At 47.3% G+C, this 26210-nt stretch overlaps 1 protein-coding gene across 2 annotated transcripts in view; it reads left to right on the forward strand.

The window, feature by feature from the left end:
• Positions 1-26210, forward strand: part of ETS1 (ETS proto-oncogene 1, transcription factor) — a 115545-nt gene that overhangs the window by 72071 nt on the left and 17264 nt on the right. For both annotated transcript variants that reach the window (XM_081172634.1, XM_081172635.1), the window contains 5 exons: positions 17032-17151; positions 17978-18178; positions 21788-21865; positions 22599-22850; positions 24739-24999. In XM_081172634.1, coding sequence (XP_081028760.1) covers positions 17032-17151; positions 17978-18178; positions 21788-21865; positions 22599-22850; positions 24739-24999 — 912 coding nt within the window. The remainder of the gene's footprint in view (positions 1-17031; positions 17152-17977; positions 18179-21787; positions 21866-22598; positions 22851-24738; positions 25000-26210) is intronic.

Consider the following 26210-nt stretch of genomic DNA (forward strand, 5'->3'; position numbering starts at 1 on the left):
TGGATAGCACACGGTGAATTTTAAGTTTTCCCCATTGTTTTCCCATTTTTTCCCCCAGTCCAGTAGTAATCTGTGTGCTTTTGATAATATCTTTGTACTATTTAATAATAGTTATTTTCTGAATCTGATGTCTTTGTGTCAAGTCCATTTTCATCTAACTGGTAATCTAATTTTTTGCTTTCTTTTTATTTTTTAACCTTTGTATTTTTACAGTTCTCTTTCTATACATGTGGAGTAATTTTTTATTTTATAATATGAAAAGAACAACAACAACAAAAATTAAGTGAAGGAAAGCAAACAAACTTAGCAGATAATAACAGTAATTATGTGGAAATGTGATAATAATATTGAAATAAATAAAATGCTTAATGTGCTAAGATTTTTTTATTATTTGCAGCTTCCCATGGAAACTGGAGGACATCCTTCTTGTCTAACTGTGTTTTTAAGTCACCCCAAAACCCTGCCCCTTACAGGATATCACTTCTACAGATGTGCAATGATGAGCAGCAACAACCCCTCAACTCAGTCAACCCATCACAAGACCAGCAACAACAGAGTTTTCAAAGTGCCCACAGCTATCTCTTTCAAAGGATATAGACTGCCAAAGGGGGGAGTGGACCTGACAAAGGGGGGAGGAGTTGAATTGCAAGGACATTTTCCCACTTTTGAACCTTAAGACTGTGCTCCAGGATTCAAAAGATACATACGTAAAAGATCACAATTGTGTCAAGATATGCAACAGATATTTAATTATTTTGTTTTGTATTATGTGTTATTATGTAAGAATGTTGAAATGTGTCTGACAGTGTGATTTCCACAAAGGGGGGCAATTTATTGTGTGTAACTGTTTTTATGTTTAATGTCTTATTGCTTACACACCAATGGAGAATTCTCATGCATTTTATACTTTCTAATAGCTCACACTATTGTGTAGTCCAATGTTTAGATAACCACATTTCATTGTCCCACCTGACACTATGCCAATCTTTCCCTATCCATTTTAATATGTGTTAAACCTCGTTTTGCCAAGGACAAACTTCTGGATCCATAAAACACCAGGTACATGAAGGTGGATATGCTTTGGTTTAGCAGGAATGATCCCTTATAGAGTTAAATTGACTTATTTGGACAACTGCCCTTGTTAAGAATGGTTTTCTTTTAACAGATTGGTTTGAAGAGTTGAGAACCATGGGGCAAGATAAATTCAAATTGGACTCAGTTCGAATTGGGCAAGTGTATCCAGGCTGCAATTAGCTTTTGGTCCTTTAAGTGCAAGTGAGCAACTTCCCATTGTGCGAGTGCAAGACCACAGCCTATAATAAAATCCCATAGCTAAAGGCCAAGGCGAAGACCTCTCCCTCACGAGATGCCCAAAACCTGTGCCAGCTATGGTGAATGCCAGGCGACATGGTTAAATGAAAGCCCTGAGGGGATTCAACAGAAGGGATGTGTTGCTGTAGCACTATGTCAGTGTGAGACCACAGAAGAGCTACCTTGACACCTGAGAACACAAAAATGGCGGGGGGGGGGGAAGCAAACTGCACTTTTCAGTCATTAGTGGACCTTACCTTCCTGCTAGGTGTAAAGCATAGAACACTATTGAGTAAATGGTCTCTCCCAAAGTGTTAGAATGCCACAAGTGATTTAGTAGCAAAACGCAACATGTGTTATTTTTATGATATATTTATACAAACACATCCATTTACAACATACGATGTTATTATTTGTGGGGCAAAAATTTTTAAGAAAAATTCTAGCCCCAAAGGGGGGAATATTGTGATAGGAATTTTATGGTTTTAGATATATAGTAATGTTCATAACTGCACATACATAGATCAGCACAGGAACCATTTTGATTCCTAAACTGACCAAATCCTTTCTCTGCAAGGTTAAAAATGGAAAAGCCTCCCCATTGTCTCTTCCTTTAATCTGTGTTTGAATAAGGTGTGAGCCTGTGACCTGGCCCAGGAAATAAGTATTTTAGCACTACAAAAGAATGGCCAGGCTCCCCAGAAAATCCAATCAGGTAACCTGCTAGACAGGAGATAAACAAGGACAAGAGAAAAACAACATTTAAATTTCTGTGATGTAGGTGGGATGTATCTGAGGGGTGGTCTTAGGTTACACCCCTTCTGTGATGTATGCATAATGTTTCTGGGGGTGGTCCTGATCTAGAGAAGGGGAATTTCAAAAGTCTTTATAAGGCCTTGCAGGCCATTGTTCTGGGTCCTCTTCCTCTCCTGCGTGTGAGGGGGGTACCCTGTTGCAACAGATCAATAAAGATCAAGCTTACTAGCTTGCATAATGTTTCTGGGGGTGGTCCTGATCTAGAGAAGGGGAATTTCAAAAGTCTTTATAAGGCCTTGCAGGCCATTGTTCTGGGTCCTCTTCCTCTCCTGCGTGTGAGGGGGGTACCCTGTTGCAACAGATCAATAAAGATCAAGCTTACTAGCTGCTTTGCTTCTCAATATTCTCTGGTTGGCCTCTGTTATTTTCTCCTACCAATAGGGAACCTATGTAAGGACTCTATATGGGCTCTTGGATACCCCATAAGGGAAAAGGGCATATTTTTATTTACAACAATGGCAGGCGTTGGTGGTTGGCCTTGCTGGGTGTCTGGCTGCCTTTGCCTTGGGAGGGGGCCCACTGCAGTGAGGCTGAGATAGGTTAATGCAGGGCGACCATAACTCTCCATGAGGCCATCTTGCCCAGGAACCCCGCAAAGCCTAGAGCTGACACTATAGACATTTTTGTGCCTCTTTGAAAGGTCCAGAGGTTAAGTACTTGACAAGGTGCCTTTCACCACGTCATCCTCTTGCTCCATCTGTCTTATCTACACCAGAGGTGAGGAACGTTCGCCACTCTGGCCAATCTTGGCCTGCCAGTGGTCCATTTCTCCAAAACCATGGCCACCCGTCAATCAGCTGAGGTCACTCTGATGGGGGGCTGACATCAGCTGCTGGGTGGGGTTCAGTTCTGTGTTGGCTGCATGTGTGAACCCAAAGCAGCAGGATCGAAGCATGTAAAATGAGAAGTTCCTGGGTCAAATCTCACCCCAACCTTGAATTCACTAGCTAGCCTTGGGCAAGCCACTCTGCCCAGGCCTCCATCCATTAGCTTAGGAAATGAATGCAGGGTTGCTGTGCAGACAGCTTGAAATGCCTTGAATTCTTCATATGTCATGTATTGATGCTAAGCAATACGATTATGGATTGAATACATTATTACTTCCAGCCTGCGAATGAAGGAAACCAAAACAACCCCATGCATAGGATGGAGATGGTTTCTCATGATGATGATTTATGTTTCACAGTGTACACATTCTGTATTTAAAGTCCCGTCCCCCCCCAAAAAAAAATAAACCTAGGAACTGTAGTTTGTTATGGATGCTGAGAATTGTAGCTTTGTGAGGGGTAAACTGCAGTTCCCAGGAGTTTTTTGGGGGCTTTAAATGCACTTTAAATAGGCAGCATTTATCTTACAGTCTTCCTCCGAGGAGCTGTGGGCATTGTATGAGGTTCTCTTTCTTCTGTTACCTTCCCAACAACCCTGTGAGGTAGGCTAGTTTAAAAGATTGTGACTTCGTAGCTGAACAAGGATTTGAACCCAAGCCATCTCTCCCCACCCGTTTTACTTGGTTATCATTCCTGGGCCACGTTGCCTGCAGCTAGGCCTGTCTCTAGCCCTGCTTGAAACGGGGACTCAGTTGCAGAGGCCAGGCTGCTTTTGCACCGGTGTGCTGCATGCCAGCATGTGTAAATGCGTGCTTGCTAATCTGGCGGGCCTAATAAGAGGCAGCAGCTGGGAGGGTCTGGCCCAGTCCTGGCTCGCCCCTCCTCTCTGACTAGGCAGCAGCAGAGGAGGCAGGCTGGGCTCTCCTCCCTTTCATCTCCTCCTGCTCAGGCTCCACTCCCCATGTCAGTTGCCTTACTCATCTGGGCTGGCTCTGGAGTCAGCCCCAGCCAGCCAGCCAGCCAGCCAGCCAGCAGGAGCCAGGCTGGAGAGATGGAAAGGGAGGAAGGGAACAGGAGGAGGAGGAGGAGGGAGGGAATCTCATGACATATCTTGGGAAAAGTCTGTGCTTCAAGGAGATGTTTTCTTTGTGGTCATGAAGGCCCCCCCCCCTCACTTCCACCTCCTCCACTCCTTTGCCTTCGTCAGAGCCATCTTTTACGAGGCGCTCTCTCTCTCTCTCTCTCTCTCTCTCTCTGTTTCTCAACCACAAGGGAACGAAGCCAGCCCAGGCTGCTAGGAGGCCTCTTGGACCAGAGGGCAGGTCAGATGTCCAAGGGGTGGGCGATCCAAGTGGCAACATAGAGTTGGGCTTTGCAGTCGCTCTCTGCCTCTTGGAAAGGGGATAAGAACCAAAGAGTGCAAGAGGAGCTCTAGTGCATCCGGCCAGTAGCTTTTTAGCCCAGCATCCTTGCCTCATGGTGGCCATGCAGATGCCACAAGCAGGATTCAAGCACAGAAGCCCTCTCCCCTCCTGTGATTTCCAGCAACTGGCGTTCAGAAGCATTGCTGCCTCCAGCTGCAGAGGCAGAGCAGAGCCATTGTGGCTGGTAGCCACTGATAGCCTTTCATCTCCACAAATTTGTCTAATCCTGTTTTAGAGCCAACTAGAGATGCTGGTTTTCCTGGTGAAAAGAAACCTGCCGTTATTGCCACTGTCCTGTGGTCTGAAATGCATCCTTCATATTTGTGGGGGGGGGGGTTGGTTTGCGGGAGGCAGTGGAAGACAGGAGCGTCTGGCGTGCTCTGGTCCATGGGGTCACAAAGAGTCGGACACGACTAAATGACTCAACAACAACAACACTCTTTGGACACCTTTTCGAACTGTAGTTTTAGCCTCCACTTCTTTTTTTACTCTCCCCCTCTCACTTATAGGCGGAGACCATTTTGCCCCTCCCTGAACCCTCCCTCTCTCCCCTTAAAGGTAAAGGGATCCCTGACCATTAGGTCCAGTCGTGACCGACTCTGGGGTTCCGGCACTCATCTCGCTTTATTGGCCGAGGGAGCCGGCGTACAGCTTCCAGGTCATGTGGCCAGCATGACTAAGCCGCTTCTGGTGAACCAGAGCAGTGCACGGAAACGCCATTTACCTTCCTGCCGGAGCGGTACTTATTGATCTACTTGCACTTTGATGTACTTTCGAACTGCTAGGTTGGCAGGAGCAGGGACCGAGTAACGGGAGCTTACCCCATTGCGGGGATTCGAACCACCGACCTTCTGATTGGCAAGTCCTAGGCTCTGTGGTTTAACCCACAGCGCCACCCGCATCCCCTCTCCCCTTACACCCACCAAACAATTTTCTTCTGTTTTTGGTGGACTTGCTAATAATTAAGCATAGATTACTGAGGCAGGCAATTGCCTCTTGCATTGCAGAGTCTTGCCTGGGTGACCTGAGGTTTCCAGATAAGCAAATCTGCCTAGTTGTCTAGCACAATATTCCAATGCGGCGAGTCTAAAATAGGGATTCATGTTCCCACAGCAAACTCCAGTTTTGCAGAGCTCGTGTGATGTCCTGATGGTCTGATTATTGGGCTAAGAATCCACATCATCTCTCAGTCAAGACCTACCTCACAGGGATGTTGTGAGGACCAAACTGAAAGCAGCCATATAGCCCTGAGCAGCTTCAGCAGAAAGGCTGGATAAAAATGCCACAAATAGTTATATAAATATCTCTTTTCTCCACCCTCTGCCAGCCCTCACATGGGGAGTGAGTGGTGGTTATGACTCCCTCGGGAGTTGATGGACTCTCCTTCCTTGGAGGTTTTTAAGCAGAGCTTGGATGTCCATCTGTCCTGGATGCTTTAGTTGAGATTCCTGCAATGAAGGGGGTTGGACTAGATGACCCTTGGTTTCCCTTCCAGCTATGATGATTCTATGACCACAGTACTTGCTGACAGCCCACTTTGAGATACAGAGCCCAGGCCTGAAAACTTCCCCAAAGAGCCCCCCTACCACTAGTCACTGACCAGAATCTAAAGTAGAGATATTGTGGACTACAACTCCCATCATTCATGGCCATTGGTCCGGTAGACTGGCGTGGGTGGGAGTCTGAGTCCAGTGACATCCGCAGGGTCACAGCTTCCCCACCCTGTGTGCATCTGAACCAACCTTCGTGGTGGGCATCACCCACTTGCTTTTGGGTCTTAGTCACAGGCCTCTGGTTTCTAGCCAGGGAAAAGCCGGCCAACTGGAATATTTTCATAGGAGGGGAAAGCCCGCCTGAAATTTGGAAGAGCTAAAGGGGAGGGAAGATGCCAGAGAGTGACTGGGATCAGTGTCATCTTTGTCCTTTGCCATGCGGTTTCCATGTGTCTTGCGTTAGATGGTGATTTGCATAAATGAGGGGGCAAGAACTTGATGGAGAGAACTTGACTTGTGGTCAGGCCAGTAGTGGGAATTTCCAGCCTAGGGTGGATGAATGAATGGCTTCGTAAATGCTTATTGTTCCATGCATGCATGTGGGTGTGTAGGGGAGGCCCAGGAATAACATAATAAGAGTCCTGCTCCATCGGGCCAGTGACCCACCTAGTCTCACAGTGACCAACCAGATGCCCATTATGGGGAATCCTCAAGCAGGACACCCAAGCACTTTCCCCTCCTGGTATTCAGAGTCGTAGCAACTACAATATAGGCCATCATGACTACTAGCCATTAATACCCTTGTCCTCCGTGAATTTATCAAGCAATCTGGTTAGCTTTTGTGTGTGGAGGGGGTACCTTAGGCTCCCATTGCTTGTTGCCAATCTCATGGAACCCTTGACCACTTTGGGGCGTGCTTATGGACTCCATTTTTACGTTTGTCAGTGGCTGAGTGGGTGTTACTACTTTGTGGCTCTCTCTCTCCCAGTAACATCTGGTCCCATTAAGGGTGGCAGAGTCGCTTCCTATTTTATTGTCATCCAACTTGGTGAGGAACATCCAGGAAATGAGGAGCCCCTGGAAACAAGTGGCTTGGCGCTCGTTGGTTTTTGCTGGCGTGCATGGTGAAATCTGGCAACCACATTGTGTGAAGGCAACATTTATATGGGGAGCTGGTTGTGTCACATGACTGCTGGAGCATCGGATTCATCCATATCGTTGCATCAAGGCCACAGCACCATGCTGGCTGTTTGGGAGTCCTTCCACATCTGCGATTTGAACAGTGGTGCTTTGAAGGCTTGTGGCTTTGCCACCCATTGACATCCATAAATGCCGGCACTGCGATAGAAATGGAGATGGTTTGCAATTGCAGACCTATCAGGTGACTGGAACCAGGAGATGCACATCCATAGGGAGGCTGCAGTGGTGGAAGGTGCCAAGTCTAAAGAAAACGGCTCGTGAGTCGCTGCTGCATAGGGGGACCGGGTGGCAGAGGCAAGAGAGTTGAGTACAAATGCCCTGGCAGAGCCAATCTGATGTTCCTGCTGCCGCCCCACCCTCCTTGTTCAGCCAGCCATATGGATGAAGCTTTTGTTTGTGAAACGCCAGAGCCCTGCACGGGGCAGAGGAAGGGGTGTGTGCTGGGTGCGGGCCACCCCAGGTGTCACCACTGACAAAGGGGGGGGGCGACAAAATGCTGGGTGGCACTCACTGTGGGGCCTGCAGTGTGCCCGAGCCACGTGTCTTGTGGTGGCTTGGGCACGCGCAGGCACCGCGCTGCCCAAACGGTCCACCCGCTGCCTTTCCCCAAGCTGTAGGGCAGCTGAGCGGGAGGAGGCAGGCAGACTCTGGAGGCCCCGCAGTGTGCCCTGCCCCTATGGGTGGCTTGCTGTGCCCCTGGGCATGCCGCCCCCAGTGCCTGAGTGGCTTCCTCCGCCGTTGTCCGTGCAACTTGTGAACCAGCACATTATCTCTACCATTAGTGTCTTATAAGAGAGATCAGTATTGTTACTGTTGTGAGAAATGTGAATGAGAAGGCAATTAAGTGTGTATGATTCTGCGGGTTGAGGAAATATGGGAAGTTTGGGCAGCAACCCAGAATGTGAGTGTATCTCAATGCAGAGCTTGCATTGCCCGTTGGGCACTCAAGTCTGCAACCCTTTGGCCAGCACTGCCTTGGCTTTGGTCTTGCACAGGTTGGCTCCTTGCTTTTCCCTCAACCACAAGTGCCTGGAGGCCACAGAAGCTGGTGTCCTGGCACCCCGAAGCATCTCTTCCTGGAGAGGTCTCTGGCTACTGTGGGAGACCTTTGAGCGCTCCAAGCTGCCAGCAGCCTTCCTGTGAGTCCGTCCAACTGGAAGGCTCCATTCCTGCAGTGGTTTCTCTCTAGTTGCTGGTGAAACAAATCCAGCCTTTTTTCATTTTTTTTTAAGGCATCCTAGCAATTAAATCGCTTCTGGGCTTTGGCTGTGGGTAAATGGCCATCAAATGAATGAGCGATTCTCCCACTTCCAAGGACTGTGTGGGTCGCCCTGCCACCCGCTTGCCTTCTCTCATTCATTCCCAGCCTTGGCGTCTATTACAAGTTGAGCTGACCCTTTCCCCCCTTGTCCTCTTCACTTGATCCTTTGGGGAAGGATTAGAGCTATTTAGCAAAGTGGTTAGTGGGATTAGAGACGATTATCTCAGGGGAGGCTGGCTGCTTTGAAAGGGGGGGGTAGAGAGCCTGGCATTGGTATGGAGGGGAATTCCTTGATGTAGAGCTGCAAGGGTTTCTAAGAAAACCTGCCCAAATTCTGAGAAATCTTGAAATTTAGCTTTCTTTCTTTCTTTCTTTCTTTCTTTCTTTCTTTCTTTCTTTCTTTCTTTCTTTCTTTCTTTCTCTCTCGCTCTCTTTTTGCAATATTCATACACACTTGACAGATGTATTCTCTCCAACAAGTCTTATTGCAGAAGAGAATGTGGGGGTGTTGCTTCCAGGGTTAGTTACAGAGTGTGTCTGGTTTAGAGTGCTACAAAATGCTGACAATTTGGCCTGTTTCTTAACTGATCATTATTGGGGGGGCTTTCTGCCTGGGGTGTGTGTTTGCCCATATGCGTCTTGGCAAGCCTGAAGGGAGCATGAATGGCTCCAGGAAGCAGCAGAGACTTCCTGTGCACCCAGATTTGCTTTGCACTTCTCAAAGCAACAGGTTACTGGGGTGCAAAGAAGCAAAACTCAAAAGAGGGGCAGGACTCACGTATTTAGCTATCAGAATGGGGAGCAGTGGAGGAGTTTCCCAGGGTCAGGTCTGGTAAGACTCTGGCTTCCTGCACGTGGAAAACTAGTGTGGCAATGGGAAGTCTGGACCTAGAACAGCTTAGTCAGTAGAGAATGAGAGAATTCAACTCAGAGTTGTGGATTTGAGCCTCATGTTGGGCAAAAGTTGCCTGCATTGCAGGGGGTTGGACTAGATGACTCTCGTTCCCCCTTCCAACTCATCAAGTCTATGATACAATGACTTCTTTTTCTGCTGGGAGGCTTTTGTTTTTGGTGTGCTCTTTTAATCATGTGACCCTGGAAACAAAAAAAATATGCTGTCTATAATGGTAGTTATTTGACATTTGATCACCTCTTTGTGGGAAATGGTGCCTGGAAAATACAATGGCCCAAAATTATGTTAATTGTGCACGTGAAATATAATTTATTGGTCTTGTGTTTGTGGTAGGATTTCTGTGTGGAGACCATTACCGTATACATAATTTTTTATCTCTGGAAATCCAGTGGAATATTTCCATAGCATGTGGTCCTTTGTGTTGGTCTCCCCAATGGAGGTCAGGCCATGAGAGATGGACTTGCTCAAAGGCTTGGCCAAGGTCTTTGGGTCCTGAGTTTATCAATCCTTGTAGATGGATTGTTGAACAAAGTAGATTTTGAAGGAGAAAGTGCCTGTGGAAATCTCTTTATAGTGTCTCCCTCTATGTGTATGTTTGTGTGTGTGTGTGAGTGAATACATACATTGTGTTAACTACAAACTCTCAAAACTGGCATCTCCTGTAAATTTATAACCAAACTAGCACAATACTTCAGCATAGACTTTGAGGGGACATGAGCATGCTGTTTGCAGGTGTGTGTCTGTGTGTGTGTCCGTCCGTCTGTCTGTCTGTCTGATTGTATGTCAATACTCACTGAGAGGTGGTGGCACAAAACTCAGGGTTTGTGGTACAAAACCGGCACTTAAACCTTTACACCAATTTCAAGGGAATATCAGGTTTGGAGGTTTGTAGTTATGCAAGTTACGCATAATGTGGATCAAGGTCCTCAGTGAGAGGTGCCACCCTATTTCTTTATGGTGCCCTCCAGGTGTTCTTGGGTTGCAACTCTCATCGAACCCAGGCAGCGTTGCCCAGTGGTCACGGGAGGGGAGAGCCATATGCTGCTGTCACATAGCACTTCCTTCTGTTTCCCCTGATGATTCCCAAACTGTTAACCTCCTCATTATATTCAAGCATTCACATGACGTAAAAACCACTTCCTGAAATATAGCAGAATATAGCACAAATTTAGCGCTCACTTCGTTGTTATTCGCTTCCATTAAAAATCTAATGCAGATTTAGAAATTATTACTTTACTTTAAATAGAAACTTTTAAAAACGAAGAGGCAGGGAATTAGCAGCTAATAGTCAGCAGAACCTTCTAGAGCTACGTAAACAACACATGGTTGTTTATATGTATTTGGTGTTTATGAATGAACGTCAGACATCTCTAAGTTGAATAAGGGCAGTTATTTTTAAATCCTGGGTGTTTTACATACCTTCCATAAATACTGAAATACCTTATATAGACAGGATGAGTTATCTCTCTGTGTGTTGGTGGTAAGGGATGAAAGTTATATGTGCAATTGTGGGGGGTGGAGTGGGTTACCCCCATGTGCTTGTGTTTGAATTGTAGCTCTTTGCAACTCTCGAGTAATCCTGGAAGGAAAGTCCCCCTTTGGCAGTGCAGTCCTAAGTCCCAGATGGGTGTGCATGGGATTGCAATCTCAGCCGCGGTGAATGTGAGGAGGACCAGCTAGTGCTATTTATCTAGAAAGAGAGGTGCTGGAACTCATGATGGATGCCTCCCTCCTTGTCTTAGAATGGCAATGGCACCCACCTGAGAGGTGCTGGAACTGAATTCCAGCGAGTTCTGGGTGAAAAAAGTCCTGGGACCAGGCACTGAAAAGAGGGAAGGAGTACCGTAGTGGACATCTTTCTAGGTGACTTTAAATAATTCCTTTAAGCAGAAGCATCTTGCTGTTGTTGTTTATTGGGAGTGGCAAAGGAGCAGGGAGTCCAGTGCGGTGCAAACGCATCAACAGAGCTTGCCTGGCATACCTGCTGGGGCATTTGCCCTCCCTCCTAGGGGAAGCAGCAGCCGATCGCCTGTCAGGAAGTGAGAGAGGGGTCCCCATCCCACCTTACCAGCCGCTTCTACTTCTAAGAATCTTACCTTGTTCTCAGGCGTAGGTTTCACCAGGGCAGGGTTTCTTTGATTTATGGTGGGGCAGGAAGTCCTCGCACATGCTGATTCTTCCCAGCATCTAAACAATGCCATTGGCACCATGATTCACCTATTCCTGGGGGAAAAAATGCAGTCCATCCTTATTAAATCTCCAGCTAGCAGCTGCAAGGATGGAAGCAGAGCAGTGAAATAGATGGATCCAGCAAGGCAATGTTTATTTTTTGTTTTTGTTTTTAATTTGTTAATTTTATTTATTTCTTGATAAATGATACAGAAAATAAAAGTAAAATAAACAAATACTGATACAAAATCGACCAAAAGAAAAAGAATATACACCCTACACTACAAACATAAACTCCCCACCACACCCCCACTACCCTGTGACTTCCCTCCACCACGACTTGACTTCATTTAGTTCAAATTTGAATATTGTCATTGCGTTCTTTGGATTATTTTTTTCAGCAAGGCAATATTTGTTGTTCTACCACCTGCACCAGAACCCTTGCATGGTGATCTTCTCAAGGCCAATCTGGGCTTCCTGCTTCTTGTTCTTCTCTGCTGCCCAGTGTTGGCTGGGTCCCATTGGGAACTGGGAGGCTAACAGTAGGTGGCACCAGAGCCAATGATGGGCAGAGCCAACTCATTCCAGTTTGGTCCTCCTCCCTGCTGAGTTCTACAAGGGGCAACTCTGAGACTCAGGAGGAAGAAGCTGTTAGGCAGCACTGCCTCCCATATCTGGTGGATGGGGTGGCTGGGGGCAGATTGAGGTTGGTGGAGCAGTGTGCCTTTCACTCGAATGGGCCAGCCTCTGCTGCTGCTGCCGCCTCCTTCAATTTCGGGGTCTGCAGAACAGCTGGAGTTGCTCTTTGCCCTTGTGACAATGATGCATCGGGTATCTTTCCCTGTCTAGTTTGAGTAAGAAGACGAGGATGGGGAGTGGTGGGGAAGAAAGATGTTTTGCTCCTGCAGAAGACAGCAGTGAGCTTGGTCCCTGACCTCTGGCTCCATCCATCAGATCCTGAGACAGGAGGGGCAGCAGAACGGCTGACCAGGTCAGGCTACTCCTGCTGTGACCAACCGGACATTGATTTCAGCTTGGCTACTGTGTGAGTTAGAGGAGCAAGGAGGCCCCTGATGGAGACCCACACAGATTGGGACACTCATAGTAGAGCAATAGGAGCGGGTGACGCCCTTTATCTTATAGACCCCAGGGAGGAACATGGGTGCTCTTTCTTGCCATTCCAGTTTCTCCCTCTCCCTGCGTGGCCTGGGTTTTAAACATAATTAGATTTGCGGCAAAAAAAAAAAGACCTACCCTGGTTTGGATCCCAACAGAGCCAATATCATTTTAAGGTCCAGTTCCTGGATGATGACAAAGTTCTTTCTTTTCTTTGCTACTTCACATGTGCAAACCCAACGAGGAATTATTTTACTAGATGCAAGTGGGATGGCAATGTACGTTGCCCCACATGCCAAATTACATTTTGGATTTCTTGTCCATAAGGAAATTGGGGAGGAGATGCATTTCCATAGATAACTTTTCCTCCCCTACGCTTATTGAAAAATGTGTTTTGGGACCACTTCACACACGATAATTTTAGGTGTGCAGCTAAGGCTATTAAACACACACTTAAGACACAGCATGTGGATGTGACAAACATGGTTGTGAATGCAGCAACGCAGTGAGCTGTCTTATGCTGAGAATGACCATTGGTCCATTTAACTCAGCACTGCCTGCACTGACAGGCAGCAGCTGTCCAAGATTTCAAGCAGATGTCTATCCCAGCCTTACCTGGAGATGCTGCTGGGGACTCATCCTGCAACCTTCTGCATGCAAAGCAGATGCTCCACCCCTGAGTCCAGCACAACCACATCCTACAGGTATCCCTGAGTGCCACAGGGAGTGGCTGTGAAATCAGCCTGCCCGGTGGGATGACACTGAATGGCCCACCACATCACATGTGCAGCGGCCCTCCAGGGTACCAAACCTGGCCCCTTGATTTCACAAGGGGTGCTTGACCTTTGCTTGCACTCTCAAGGCCGGTATCTAAACTTCTTCAGCTTGTCCTGGAGCTTTGCTTTATCTCAAGTTAGTTACCATCCGTTATCTGCTGCAAGGCTGATGTTGCAATAGCAACCCTGCATTTTGCTGATGGTTGTGGGTGAAAATGCCATTGTGAAATCCGAACGCTTTGCGGGGCGGAGTCGGGTTTCGGTATCTGCTCCTCGAGATCTAGCATTGCGCTCTTGTAAAACTCAAGATTATCCATGTATAACTGGAACTTGGATGCAACCAGGAGGAGCTGGAATCTGTTGGCTCTCCTTGTGCCCCTGTGATATTAGCAGAGATGTTTTAACAGGCCTTCCGTCCTGTTCAGTTTCCTCAAATGCCTGACTGAAGCAACAGTGTTGCTCCCCACACTCCTTAAAGGCTGCAGACCCAAACAGACCTACTTGGAAGTACAATGGTACCTCAGATTACATATGCTTCAGGTTACATACGCTTCAGGTTACAGACTCCGCTAACCCAGAAATAGTGCTTCAGGATGAGAACAGAAATCATGCTCCTGCGGTGCGGCAGCAGCAGGAGGCCCCATTAGCTAAAGTGCTGCTTCAGGTTAAGAACAGTTTCAGCTTAAGAACGGACCTTCAGAACGAATTAAGTACTTAACCCGAGGTACCACTGTACACGTCTTTGAAATCAGCAAGGTTTACTTTTGAGCATTCGTAGGTTTTGGGTGTAAGACAATGCATACTGCTACATATTGAGGCTGAAAAACTTCATCCTGTGCATATTTACTTGAAAGTAACTCCAATGAAAAGGGACGTGGGTGGCACTGTGGGTTAAACCACAGAGCCTAGGACTTGCCAATCAGAAGGTCAGTGGTTTGAATCCCTGTGACGGGGTGAGCTCCCATTGCTCGGTCCCTGCTCCTGCCAACCTAGCAGTTCGAAAGCATGGCAAAGTGCAAGTAGATAAATAGGTACCGCTCTGGCAGGAAGGTAAACAGCATTTCCGTGTGTTGCTCTGGTTCACCAGAAGCAGCTTAGTCATGCTGGCCACATGACCCGGAAGCTGTATGCCGGCTCCCTCGGCCAATAAAGCGAGATGAGCGCCGCAACCCCAGAGTTGGCCACGACTGGACCTAATGGTCAGGGGTCCCTTTACCTTTACCTTAACTCCCATGAAACAAACGTACAGTTGAGTTACCTGGTTTTTTCTCCAGCTCAGTAAGGCTGGCATTGAGATTGGCTGTTCAGTGACCTGATGCATACTATGTTACGACTCTGAAGGCTCTGATCCCATGTGATCACACTTACTCTCTAGAGAGCATTGCTGAACTTTACCGCCCTTCATCTAAAGATCACAGGATGGTTGACAGCATAAAGCTTAGCGGGCTTCCTTTTGAGTAAGTGTGCATGGCCTCTGGCTGCACACCTCTTTCTGGTCCATCTGTTTTTCTCTCTGCTTGAAGAGGGTTAGTCTCCTCCTCCCTCTCCCCCCCCCCCCCGTCTTCCCCTTGCCCCAGGTTGCCTCTGAATCATTCTCCCATAGCCGGGAGAGCAACACAGCTGCCCTCCAAACCAGGCTGCAAAGGTGATGGAGCAGTTTCTGGGTGGTCTCTTGTAACCTCCGAGCTCTCTCAAACCCATCATTAAAAACAAGCGGCTCGAGGGTCAGGGAAAAGTGTCCTGGACACTTTCTCTCACTGTTATCTCAGAGCGGAAGACGGATGGCAGAGAGCGCTGGGGTTTGTGTTTATTTCTCCAGAGCCTTGGCTAATAAAACCTTCTAAATATCCAAACGACATTATTTAAACAATGCGTGGAATCTGTTACTTATTATCCAATGGCCTGATTATCTTTTCCCACACCAAACTCTTTAACTGGTGAATGTCTGCCGACCGGTTGCATCTGAAAATGTTAGCTCTTCTGACCATTGCAGCAAAACCTGTGGTTTATGTCTTCGGTTTCGCTTAGAGAGTGGCCAACCTTGACTGTTCTGAACATCGGTGAGAGAGGAGGAACAGAAAAAAGAAATAACAAGATCCTTCCTCATCATTATATCTTAATTTTCATCATTTACAGAGGGGATGTTGTTCTCTGCCAGCTCTCACCTGGGCTCACCCTTCTCTTCTCACAGCCTCTCAACCTGTGACATTTCTCCTTGCCCACCTCTCACATGGGGTCCAAACTGTCCTTCCCCTTCATCTGTAGACAGTTCTTATCAAACTACAACGAGAGATTAATAATATGCCTGGTAATCATGGAGGAAAGAGGGCCTTCTCGGTAGTGGCACCCGCCCTGTGGAACGCCCTCCCGTCAAATGTCAAGGAAATAAACAACTATCTGACTTTTAGAAGACATCTGAAGGCAGTCCTCTTTAGTGAAGCTTTTAAAGTTTGATGTTTTATTGTATTTTTAATATTTTGTTGCAAGCCACCCAGAGTGGCTATGGAAACCCAGCCAGATGTGGGCGGGGTATAAATTTATTATTATTATTATTATTATTATTATTATTATTATTATTATTATTATGAGAAGTAGAAGCTGGAAAGATACAGTCTACTTAGGTCTCACTTAGGTCAGGAGGGGAGAGATTCTTCTACAAAAAGAGAAGACTCCCAAACCAGTTAAGAGGGGTGTGGTGATCCCTTGTGTCTGTTACTTGGAGTACCTCAGGAGTAGGGTTGTCTAAGGGGTGTGTAACTGACAGGAAGTACCACCTTGTTTAAGAACCAAAGTATTAAGCAGCAACAGCTGTGCAACAACTGAGAAAGAACTGAAGGGAAATAACTGGAAATAAGCTGAGCATTTACCCTTTAATCTAAAAACCTGTGACATCTAGCTGAAGCAAAGTAAACATAAACTAGCTGAACATAAGCAACTGAAGTTTAAAGGAAGGTGTGCTTGATTAGAAGTCCATAACATTAGTTAGATTTAGTATAAATATTATTAGGTGAACGGCTACCTGAAATAATATTATAACCTGAAGTATCCTTTGTTTTACCCACTTTGTGTCATAAACTTCCTTTGTTTAATAAAACATTTCTTGTTTATTTGATCAAATCCTGCCTGAGACTCCAAATCATTAATTTTCCCTCCCACAAGATAATCTGGGATAATTTATAGAAATTTGTGTAATTGGTGTACTGTGAGGTGGGTGCACTATATTTAAGTGAGGGCCTGCCCAAAGGAAAAAAGTGCTGTTGTGCCGTCCCAAGGAGCTTGTCTAGAATCACAATCCAACAGCAACCTCAGGATTGATTTCCTAAGCAGTCGCACAAAATCACAGATGGATCTGCTAGACTGCATTGGTGGAGTAGGGAATGTCCTGCAGAAACAATCAGCCCACAAAAAGCATCCCATTGAATCCCACCTTTCTTTCCAGAACCAAAGAGCAGCACAGCAATAGTGGAGTTTGGGAAATCTTATTCAACCTCCTCCTGTTGTCTCTTTGCCTCCTCTTTTAAGATGTGTTGACTCATTTAAATGTGTAGCAAATATAAAACTGCCCATTGATGAACTTTCAGACTGGGAGAAAAAGGTCACGCCGAGGCAGGTGACTTGCGATGACCACTCAGGACTCAGCACCTGGGTCACGATTGCTGTCTCTCCCATCGTCCTGAGTTTTGGAACTGAACCATCCTCATTTCCCTCCTTTCTCTCTCTTCCAGATATGGAATGTGCCGACGTGCCTTTGTTAACTCCAAGCAGCAAAGAAATGATGTCGCAGGCACTGAAGGCCACCTTCAGCGGTTTCACGAAAGAGCAGCAGCGGCTGGGAATCCCCAAAGGTACAATGAGCTCCCCATGAATCCAGCTCTGAACGAACATCGGCTGTTTCGCTGAATGAGCTCTCACATCCGCTTCTCGGTCATTTGGTTGTGCAGATCAGGGTCAAAACCTCTTTGCAGCAGCGACTTCCCCTAAAGCGTTTATAACATGACTGCTGAACATCTCCACCATTCCTGGGGAGCAAAAAGGTGTAAATGTCACATGCATGCAGGACTGGCACTTGATCAAGGAAATCTTAGAAAATTAACCATAGGCGCTTTAGTCCATTAATGGGAGGTGTAAGGTGGTCCATTAATCAGTCCATTCAAGTTGCACATGGAGGAAAATAACAGTTCCCCCAGTGTGATGATCATTTGCTTAAGATTCCTTTGAGCTCCCCTGTAGCTCAGAATAAGCAGTGGTGGCTGCTCTATGGGTTCATAGACCACTTTCGGGAAATGTGCCTGAACAAAGCGAAATCACTCTAAACAGTTAAAGTCCACATGAAAAAATCCACAGCACCCAGTAGAAGTAGAAATTCAGACCGCAGGAGAGAGAAAATTCAGCTAAAGTGGAGAAAGATAAAAGGCTCCAAAGTTTAATATGGTCCTTTCATGGCCTTTAATCTCACCTTTCCCAGTGTGATGATGTTTCCACTATATATTAGATTAGGTGTGAGGACCCTGAGCTACAACCCCCATCATCATCCCATGCATGCTTGATGAGGCTGATGGGAGTTGTGGTTCAGCAACATCTGGAAGGCCAGAGATTCCCCCACCTGCCTTATGAGATGGTGCGCAGAGCAGCTGCATTTCAATTCCTTTCTCCTGTGACTTCTTTGCGCAGACCCTCAGCAATGGACGGAAACCCATGTCCGGGACTGGGTGATGTGGGCGGTGAATGAGTTCAGCCTGAAGGGCGTGGACTTCCAGAAGTTTTGTATGAATGGAGCTGCCCTCTGTGCTCTGGGCAAGGACTGCTTCCTGGAGCTGGCACCGGATTTTGTAGGAGACATCCTCTGGGAACATCTGGAGATCCTGCAGAAAGGTAACACTACGATAGGCTTCGGCAAGAGCGTGGCCTTTACCGTTGTGCCTCACCACTGCGGGGAATGCTCTTCCCAGGAAGGTCTGCCAGGTGCCACCATTAACCCCCTTTTAGTGCCAGGTAAAACCTCCCTCCTCTCCCAGGCATCTGGCAGATTGTGATCAGCATCCTGCTGTTTATTGCTAACACTTTTCTGCTATTGACATTTGCTGTTGTAATGGTTTTATTGTCATGTATTGTTTTCATTTTTATGCCATGCATTAGGCTCTTAATTTTTTTGGAAGTTGGCTAGAGACTTTTTTTGTGTGTCGTGAGCAACTAATAAATCAAATGAGCAAAAACAATTGCAAACAAGCTCAGGAACAAGGTTCCACCGCGTGAGATTCCCTAGATTCCCAAACTCTGTCCTCTGCACTCCATCACTTTTGCCTGGCTGTGTCCCCGTCTGCTCTCAGCTCCAGCCTTTCAGACCAGGATCTCCCCCAGATCTCCCTGGAGATCTTCTGAGCTTCGCCACTGTTCACATGCCTTCCCCGCTGCCTAGCTGAGTGACACTGCACACAGTCTCTTGAGAGAGCACTTCCGCAGCTTTTCAATCAATGGGCTGAGAGGATCTCTTAAGAAAAGTAGAAGCCGAATGACAACAAAGCCACAGCACTAGAAGAGTTTTGCACCTTTTAGCATTGCCTTAATGGCTTGTCTGTTCCCTGTGGCATGGGGATGGCCCTACCATTAGGCAGAAGGAGGCAAGTGCCTCAGGCAGCAGATGCTGAGGGACAGCAGTGGTTGCTCCCTGATGGAAGCATCCATTGGAGTTTGCCACAAAGCGCTGACCGGGGGCCCTAAATTAGTCTGCTGCTTCTGATGCATGGAGGACTTGTCCCACCCCCCAGTGCTGAAAGCACATTCAACCACCCAGCCAGCCAGCTTCTAGATCAGCCTTTCTCAACCTGTGGGTCCCCAGATGTTGTTGAACTACAACTCCAATCACTCCTAGCTAGCAAGGCCAGAGCTCAGGGATGATGGGAGTTGTAGTCCAACAACATCTGGGGACCCACAGGTTGAGAACCGCTCTTCTAAACAAATAGTGGGAAGGGGCTGCCTTTATGTCCTCCACCTCAGGCAGCAAAATGTCAAAGGCCAGCCCCGCTGTGAGTTCCCCCACATACAGCCATACTCTCGTCATTTACCTCTTTGCCAAAAGCAGGAAAGTTTCATGTTAATTGCAGCCCAAGGGAGCCCGTGTGTCCCATACAAAGTCCTGAAGTTTATTGCTGCCAACCTGTGAGTGTTTTGGTGTGGGGGGCTGTAGGATTCATTCCTCATTTACCCAAAGGCATGGGAGGACCTTCAGCTAGTCCTGGGTCATGCTGGACCAGCATTGAGAAACAGACCTGCATTCATGCCTGAACAATGCAAACAGGCGAGACGAAACCAATTGTAAACAGAGTGTTGCCCACTGAGATGTTTGCAGATCATTTGGGGACCTTCTGCGATAGGTGGAGACAGGTGCTCATTGTGCTGTTTTGGGTGTCAGGAGAGGGAGGGGGCGTTTTTTTCCCTTCCACAAAAGCCACCAGGGAACATGGATTCTGGTACACCCACACGTGCGCACCCCAGACGCACATACCTGTGGCTTTCTGAAGGTAAACATGCTCAGTTGTAGGATCTCATGGGGCGGCAGCTGACATTCCCAATTATTTCCATATTTTGCCTCATTGGTTCTGGTAAATGCTTTTGAACAAGAAGAAGTTAAAACCAGGACACTGAGAATAGGATTTGCATGAGCACCACTGTTTAACTGTGCTCTGTGTTATTAAGTGCCATTAAGTCCCAAGTCTACGTGACACAACTGCCCTAACCACAGGACCAATGGGACAGTCCAACTGGCATGGACGTTTTTGCAAGAAGGTAGTGACCTTTCTTCCTGACTTTTGAAGGAAAGGCCTCTTTTCTTCTGCTGTGGCCTTTCACGTCTGCATTAATAGTGCTGCTCTAGCCTGCCTTGGTCAGACCCCACCTGGAGTCCTGTGTCCAGTTCTGGGCACCACAATTTAAGAAGGACATTAGTAAGCTGGTAGATATGTAGAGGAGGGTGATCGATATGATCAAGGGTCTGGAAACTAAGCCTTATGAGGAACAGTTGAGGGAGCTGGGTATGGAGAAGAGAAGTCTGAGAGGTGATGGGATAGCCATCTTCAAACATCTGAAGGGCTGTCACACGGAAGATGGAGCAAGCTTGTTTTCTCCTGCTCCACAAGGTAGGACCCAAAACAACGGGTTCAGATGACAAGATAGGAGATTCTTACTAAGCCGTAGGAAGAACTTTCCGGCAGTAAGAGCCATTCGACTGTGGAATGGACTCTCTCAGAAGGTGGTGGACCCTCATTTGTTGGTGTTTTGTTAGCAGACGTTGGATGGCCATTTTTCATTGGTTCTTTAGCTGTGATTCCTGCATTGCAAAGGGTTGGACTAGATGACCCATTGCATCCCTTTCAGTGCTATGATTCTGTGATCCTATGACCTCACGTATTGGCCAGCAAGGAGGAGAACAACCCAAACAGGGCCCGGCTGCGGCTCTGGTTTGTTTCTGATGAGCCCAGACAGAGACTCGCCAGAGATAATGTGCCTTCATTCAAAAGGGCCTAATTTTGGCCTCCCTCCTGGGGACAGCAGCGATGAAGGGGGTGGGCTGAACAAACCGAGTCCTGTGTGAACTGCATCTCCGCATCCTTTGTGCCCCCTCCCCTCCTGGCAAGGCTTGCCAAGCCATGGGGTGTGTGTGACCACAGGGAAAGGCAGGGCCAGGTTGCCGTGGTCAACTTTGCATGGGGGTTGCAGTCAGACAGAGGGCACTGCTGACTGCGGGGAAGCGGAGGCTATTTTGGAAGGGGGAGACAAAATAAAAGTGGAATGTGCCCAAATGAATGAAGCAATCGCAGCCAGCATACTGCTGTTTTTATTCCAGTCATATGGCCTGCGGTAGGTGAGTCACCTCTTGACTGCAAGGTTTTGTAATTGCTGATGGGGTTAGAGGGCCCTCCCCACACTTCTGAGTGCGCCGGGGGGGGCATGTATCCTGGCATGACCCAGTCCACCAAACAGATCAAGAACGTCTCAGATGATGGACATTGTCAGGCTTGATGGAAGGGGAATGTGGTTGTGCAGTTCTGAGTAAAAACCTTGAGACTTTCAGTGTTTGGTGTGTGGAGCTACCTAGATAATATAAAAGATTTTGCTACAGGTCCATGGAATGTCATGTTGGGTTTGGGTGTGAGAAACTGGTGGTGCCAGCCTGTGCATGTTTACCTAGGAGCATACCCACCAACATTCCTCAGGTGAAAATAGGGACATTTCTCATCCCCCCCCCCAAAAAAATGACCGCCCTTGACCCTCTATTTTCGTTCCTGCCCCCCGTGCAGGGCATTTCCTATCAGAAGAAGTGTGAGTGCCACCACACCAATGGGACACGGCACATGCGCCCTCCACCGTCCTGAGAAAACCCTTTAATACAATACAAATATTTTTTATGAATGAATGAATGAATGAATGAAGGCTACTGGTACTTACTGGGCATCTTCCCTTTCATTCCTCCCATCCTCTGTGCAGAAGAGATAAAGCCATATCCAGCAAACGGAGTGAACGCAGCCTACCCAGAATCCCGCTATACATCAGACTACTTCATTAGTAAGTCTCCCTTGTTTTTCCCCTGTTGAGTACAAGATTTAGCACTGGGAGTCCTTTCAACATTTAGGCAGCATACGAGGAGCAAAAGCACCGAGGGCCTTCTTGGCAGTTCCCTCACTGTGAGAAGTGAGGTTACAGAGAACCAGGCAGAGAGGGCCTTATCGGTAGTGGCGCCCACCCTGTGGAACGTCCTCCCATCAGATGTCAAAGAAACAAACAACTATTTGGCTTTTAGAAGGCATCTGGAGGCAGGCCTGTATAGGGAAGTTTTTCATGTTTGAATGTTTTATTATGTTTTTATATCTGTTGGTGGCCACCCAAAGTGGCTGGGGAAACCCAGTCAGATGGGCGGGGTACTATTATTATTATTATTATTATTATTATTATTATTATTAATTGAAGAAATGTGACTCTTATGGCTTCTTTCTCTTAATTAATGGTGATGATATTATTACTATTATCATTATGGATAAAAGCAAGAACTGCAATGGTTCTGTGAACTTCCCTGAGACCTCCGGGTATAGGGTGGTATATAAATTCAGTTAACAACAACAACAACAACAACAACAACAACGGTGCTATTTTTCTAGAAAAAGAGGTTCTGGAACTCTCCATAAATGCCTCCCTTAGAAGGTGCCAGAACAGAGTTCCAGAGAGTTCCAGCTAAATAATAATACTAATAATGCTGCCCTGGGTGATCATATTCAGTTTGGGGTCTTCTTTCCGCTCTCAGGTTATGGCATTGAGCACGCTCAGTGTGTTCCTCCCTCGGAATTCTCTGAGCCCAGCTTCATCACAGAGTCCTACCAGACCCTCCATCCCATCAGCTCCGAGGAGCTCCTGTCTCTCAAGTACGAGAACGAGTACCCCTCCTCCGTCATCCTCCGGGACCCCGTGCAGATGGAGTCCCTGCCTACCGACTACTTCACAATCAAGCAGGAGGTTGTAACGCCGGATAATATGTGCATGGGGCGCACTAGCCGAGGTAATGGAATACTTTAAAAATCACAAGTCGGCAACCCTACCCCATATATAAGAAGGAATGAGATTTTCCCAAGGAAAAGGGCCTTCTACCAAAGGCTGGCATCGCTCTTTTTTTAGAAATTAAACCAATGGCCTTATTTGCTGGGGCCATAGCTGTCAACTTTTCCCTTTTCTTGCAAGGAATCCTATTCGGAATAAGGGAATTTCTCTTTAAAAAGGGGGAAAGTTGACAGCTATGGCTGGGGCTGATGGGAGTTGTAGTCCACCAGCATGTAGAGAATGCAAAACCTGGGCTCTCTGGTTGAGTTATAGGCCCCTTAAGCTTCCCAAAGTTGCATTGTCTAGAAAGACTTCTAAAACCTGGCCCTCCAGCTACCTTGCGCAGGTGATCCCTACCACACCTGAATTAGAGATGTTGAAATAGGACACAGCAAATATGTGGGCAGGTTTGCCAGCTGTTCAGCCTCCTCGCCTCTGTCCTTGAGATTTAGTAGCTGGGTCTTCACTGCCAGCATCTCTGCCAGCGGAATTTGCTCTGAAGAGATCTTACACAATCCCAGCAGCTGCTTTCAGTCCGGCTTGGGAAATTAATGAACTTGAGTGATCCTCTTATGCTCCGAGGTTGTCAGTAAAGAAGAAATGATTGAGCAACAGTCAAGCTGAGGAATTCTGGAGAATTCTCCATGTCTCTCCCTTTTAAAAAACAAAACAAAACAAAGAAACCCTTCTGAATGTGTCTGGTTAAATAGGGGCTCACGTCTTTGACTGGTATAAAAAGTCATAATCTGCACAGGGAGGCCACACTTGGCAGGTTTGGCGTCTGATCAAGTGATCCCTCGAAAGACAAGACTAAATAATTATTATGCTTCCTTGGGAAACACAGAACAGTCATTAGCAAGAAGAAAAGGTAGAGGTGCTTTGTGTTTCCTGTCCACATTCTGGTGCAATGAAAGGCTTTGGGCATATACATAAAATGTGAAAACATGCTAGAGTAAACCTGACCAGCAAATCGTGAAGCCAGAGTTTAAAAGCCACTGGAGATGGTGAGTGCGTGTCAGGTTCTGAGAAGTTAGATTTAGTTGTTTGATTTCCCAGTGTGTTTAAACTGAGGTGCTGTTTTTATTTCTTTTTTTAATTTGTCATATTGCCTGCTGCGTTTATTTATTTTGAATGGATCTTCTTTTTACTGCTCTGTAGTCACAAAACATCCCGTTGGAGAACATAAAATCTGTTCTGAAGATGAACCTCAGGATTTGCCCATTTCCCCCAGTGAATCTCTAGCTTTGCAAAAGGGAAGAGGGCTCTGGCATCACCTGCTCCTTGACCATCCAAAGAGGAGGCGACCCTGAGGCCTTCTGCATGCAAGGCATGCGATCTGCCTCTGTGCTGCTTCGCCTCCTCTGCAGTTCATGGAGGGGGCTGGGAACTGCGTCTCTTTGTGGGGTGGATGATGCAGCCCCCAGGACTCCCTGGGCAAAGTCGAGTGCTTCCAGTGTACATTGGGGTGGGCTTTGATTGCATGGGGTTGGATCCGCAGGGCCTGCGCCAAACCAAGCAGGGCTTCTATTGGTCTCTGAATCAGCATCTTCCTCAACCTTCACTCCCCTTTAATAGGGGGAATCCTTTAACCTGCATGCAAGCTTTCTGCTTTGTTATTTATTTTTTGCCTTTATATACCACCTCGTCTGAGGAGCTCAGGGTTCCCCTTCATTTTATCCTCACAACAACCCTGCAATGTAGGCTAGGCTGAGAGGCTGCATCCAGCCTAGGGTCACCCAAGTGGGCCAAGTGGGGACCTGAACCCTGTCCTCCCCGAGGCCCTAGTCCAGCAATCTGATCACTAGGCCCCACTGCCTCTCCGCCAACCTCGTTTCCTTCTCGCCTCGCAGGGAAACTCGGGGGCCAGGATTCCTTTGAGAGCATCGAGAGCTACGACAGCTGCGACCGCCTGACCCAGTCGTGGAGCAGCCAGTCTTCCTTCCAGAGTCTCCAACGTGTCCCTTCCTATGACAGCTTCGACTCTGAGGACTACCCAGCGGCCCTGCCCAGCCACAAGCCCAAAGGCACCTTCAAGGACTATGTTCGAGACCGGGCAGACATGAACAAGGACAAGCCCGTCATTCCTGCGGCCGCCTTGGCTGGCTACACAGGTGAGGCCCTGGGGGTAGCTGGGCAGACAGAATGCAGGCCCTTTCCCAAAATACAAACCTTGATCTCTGTTTAGTGCCCTTAGTTATGTTTAGCATGTCTGTAGTAATGTCAGATGTACAAAGTGCTTTGCCTGCACCATATCTATGCTCCTCAGTATGTTTTTTCTGGGGGGAAAGGTGCGGGAAATCACTGTGAAGTTTGTCTGTCTGTCTGTCTATTGCGGGCCCAGTCACAGTGCCAACCCCTGAACCCCAGGCAGTGGCTAAATGTAAGATGTGATTAATAAACTCAAGCAGACAATGATCTGAATTAGAAATGGCCACAACTTCATTGATTAGAGATATAGGTGGATATTTTGGTTCCGCTAAGGGAACTGAGTTCCCCTGAGTTCCTGCTTTAAAAAATCCCTGGTAATCCTGACAAATAGTCCTACAAGGCAGAGTGCTGTTGTTTTCCCCATATTCCAAGTGAAATGAGGGTGAAGGCTTGGAGACAGCAGTTTGCCTTAGTTGCCTAGTGGCACAAGTGAGATTTGAACTCGGGAAGCTGCAGTTCAGGGGCTGCCTTGTATGCAGAAGGTGCAGTCCACAGCATCTTCAGGCAGGGCTGGAATGGGCAGGTATCTGAAACCCTGGAGAGCTGCTGCCAGTCAGTGTAGGCAGTACTGAGCTATGCGGGTGGACCAGTGGTCTGATTCCAAGATAAGGCAGGGATGGGGACCTTGTCAGGGCTCTCCAGACACTGCAGGACTGCAATTCCCAGAATCCCCTGGCCATTGGGCATGCTGGCTGCAAGGGCTGCTGGGAGTTGGAGTCTAGCCACATCTGGAGGCCACAAGTGAGCCAGCCATGAACTGGAGCCTTCCTGGCTCGTGCTCTTGTGTCTGTAAATAGGCTGTGCCAGAGGAAGGGTGGGAGATGCATGCAGGAACATGTGTATTTATGGACGTTTACACATAACTGAGTAACAAATGAAAATGAATCGAAACCCTGTGACTCAACCCTGGGGAGCCAGCTTGAAACAGATCGCTAGGTTAACTTGCCGCCTTTGACACCCGATGCGAAAGTGATACTTCAGATCCAGATACGAACAGATATGTGACTTTGAATCGGGCGTGCGGAAGCACCTTTTCAGCTTGAAAGAAAATCTAACCGTTTACAAGCACCTATAAACTCGCTAAAATCAGCCTGCAGATGGGATGAGAGGCAGC

Source organism: Podarcis bocagei (genome assembly GCF_964188305.1).
Source record: "Podarcis bocagei genome assembly, chromosome: 15".
Lineage (NCBI taxonomy): Eukaryota > Metazoa > Chordata > Lepidosauria > Squamata > Lacertidae > Podarcis > Podarcis bocagei.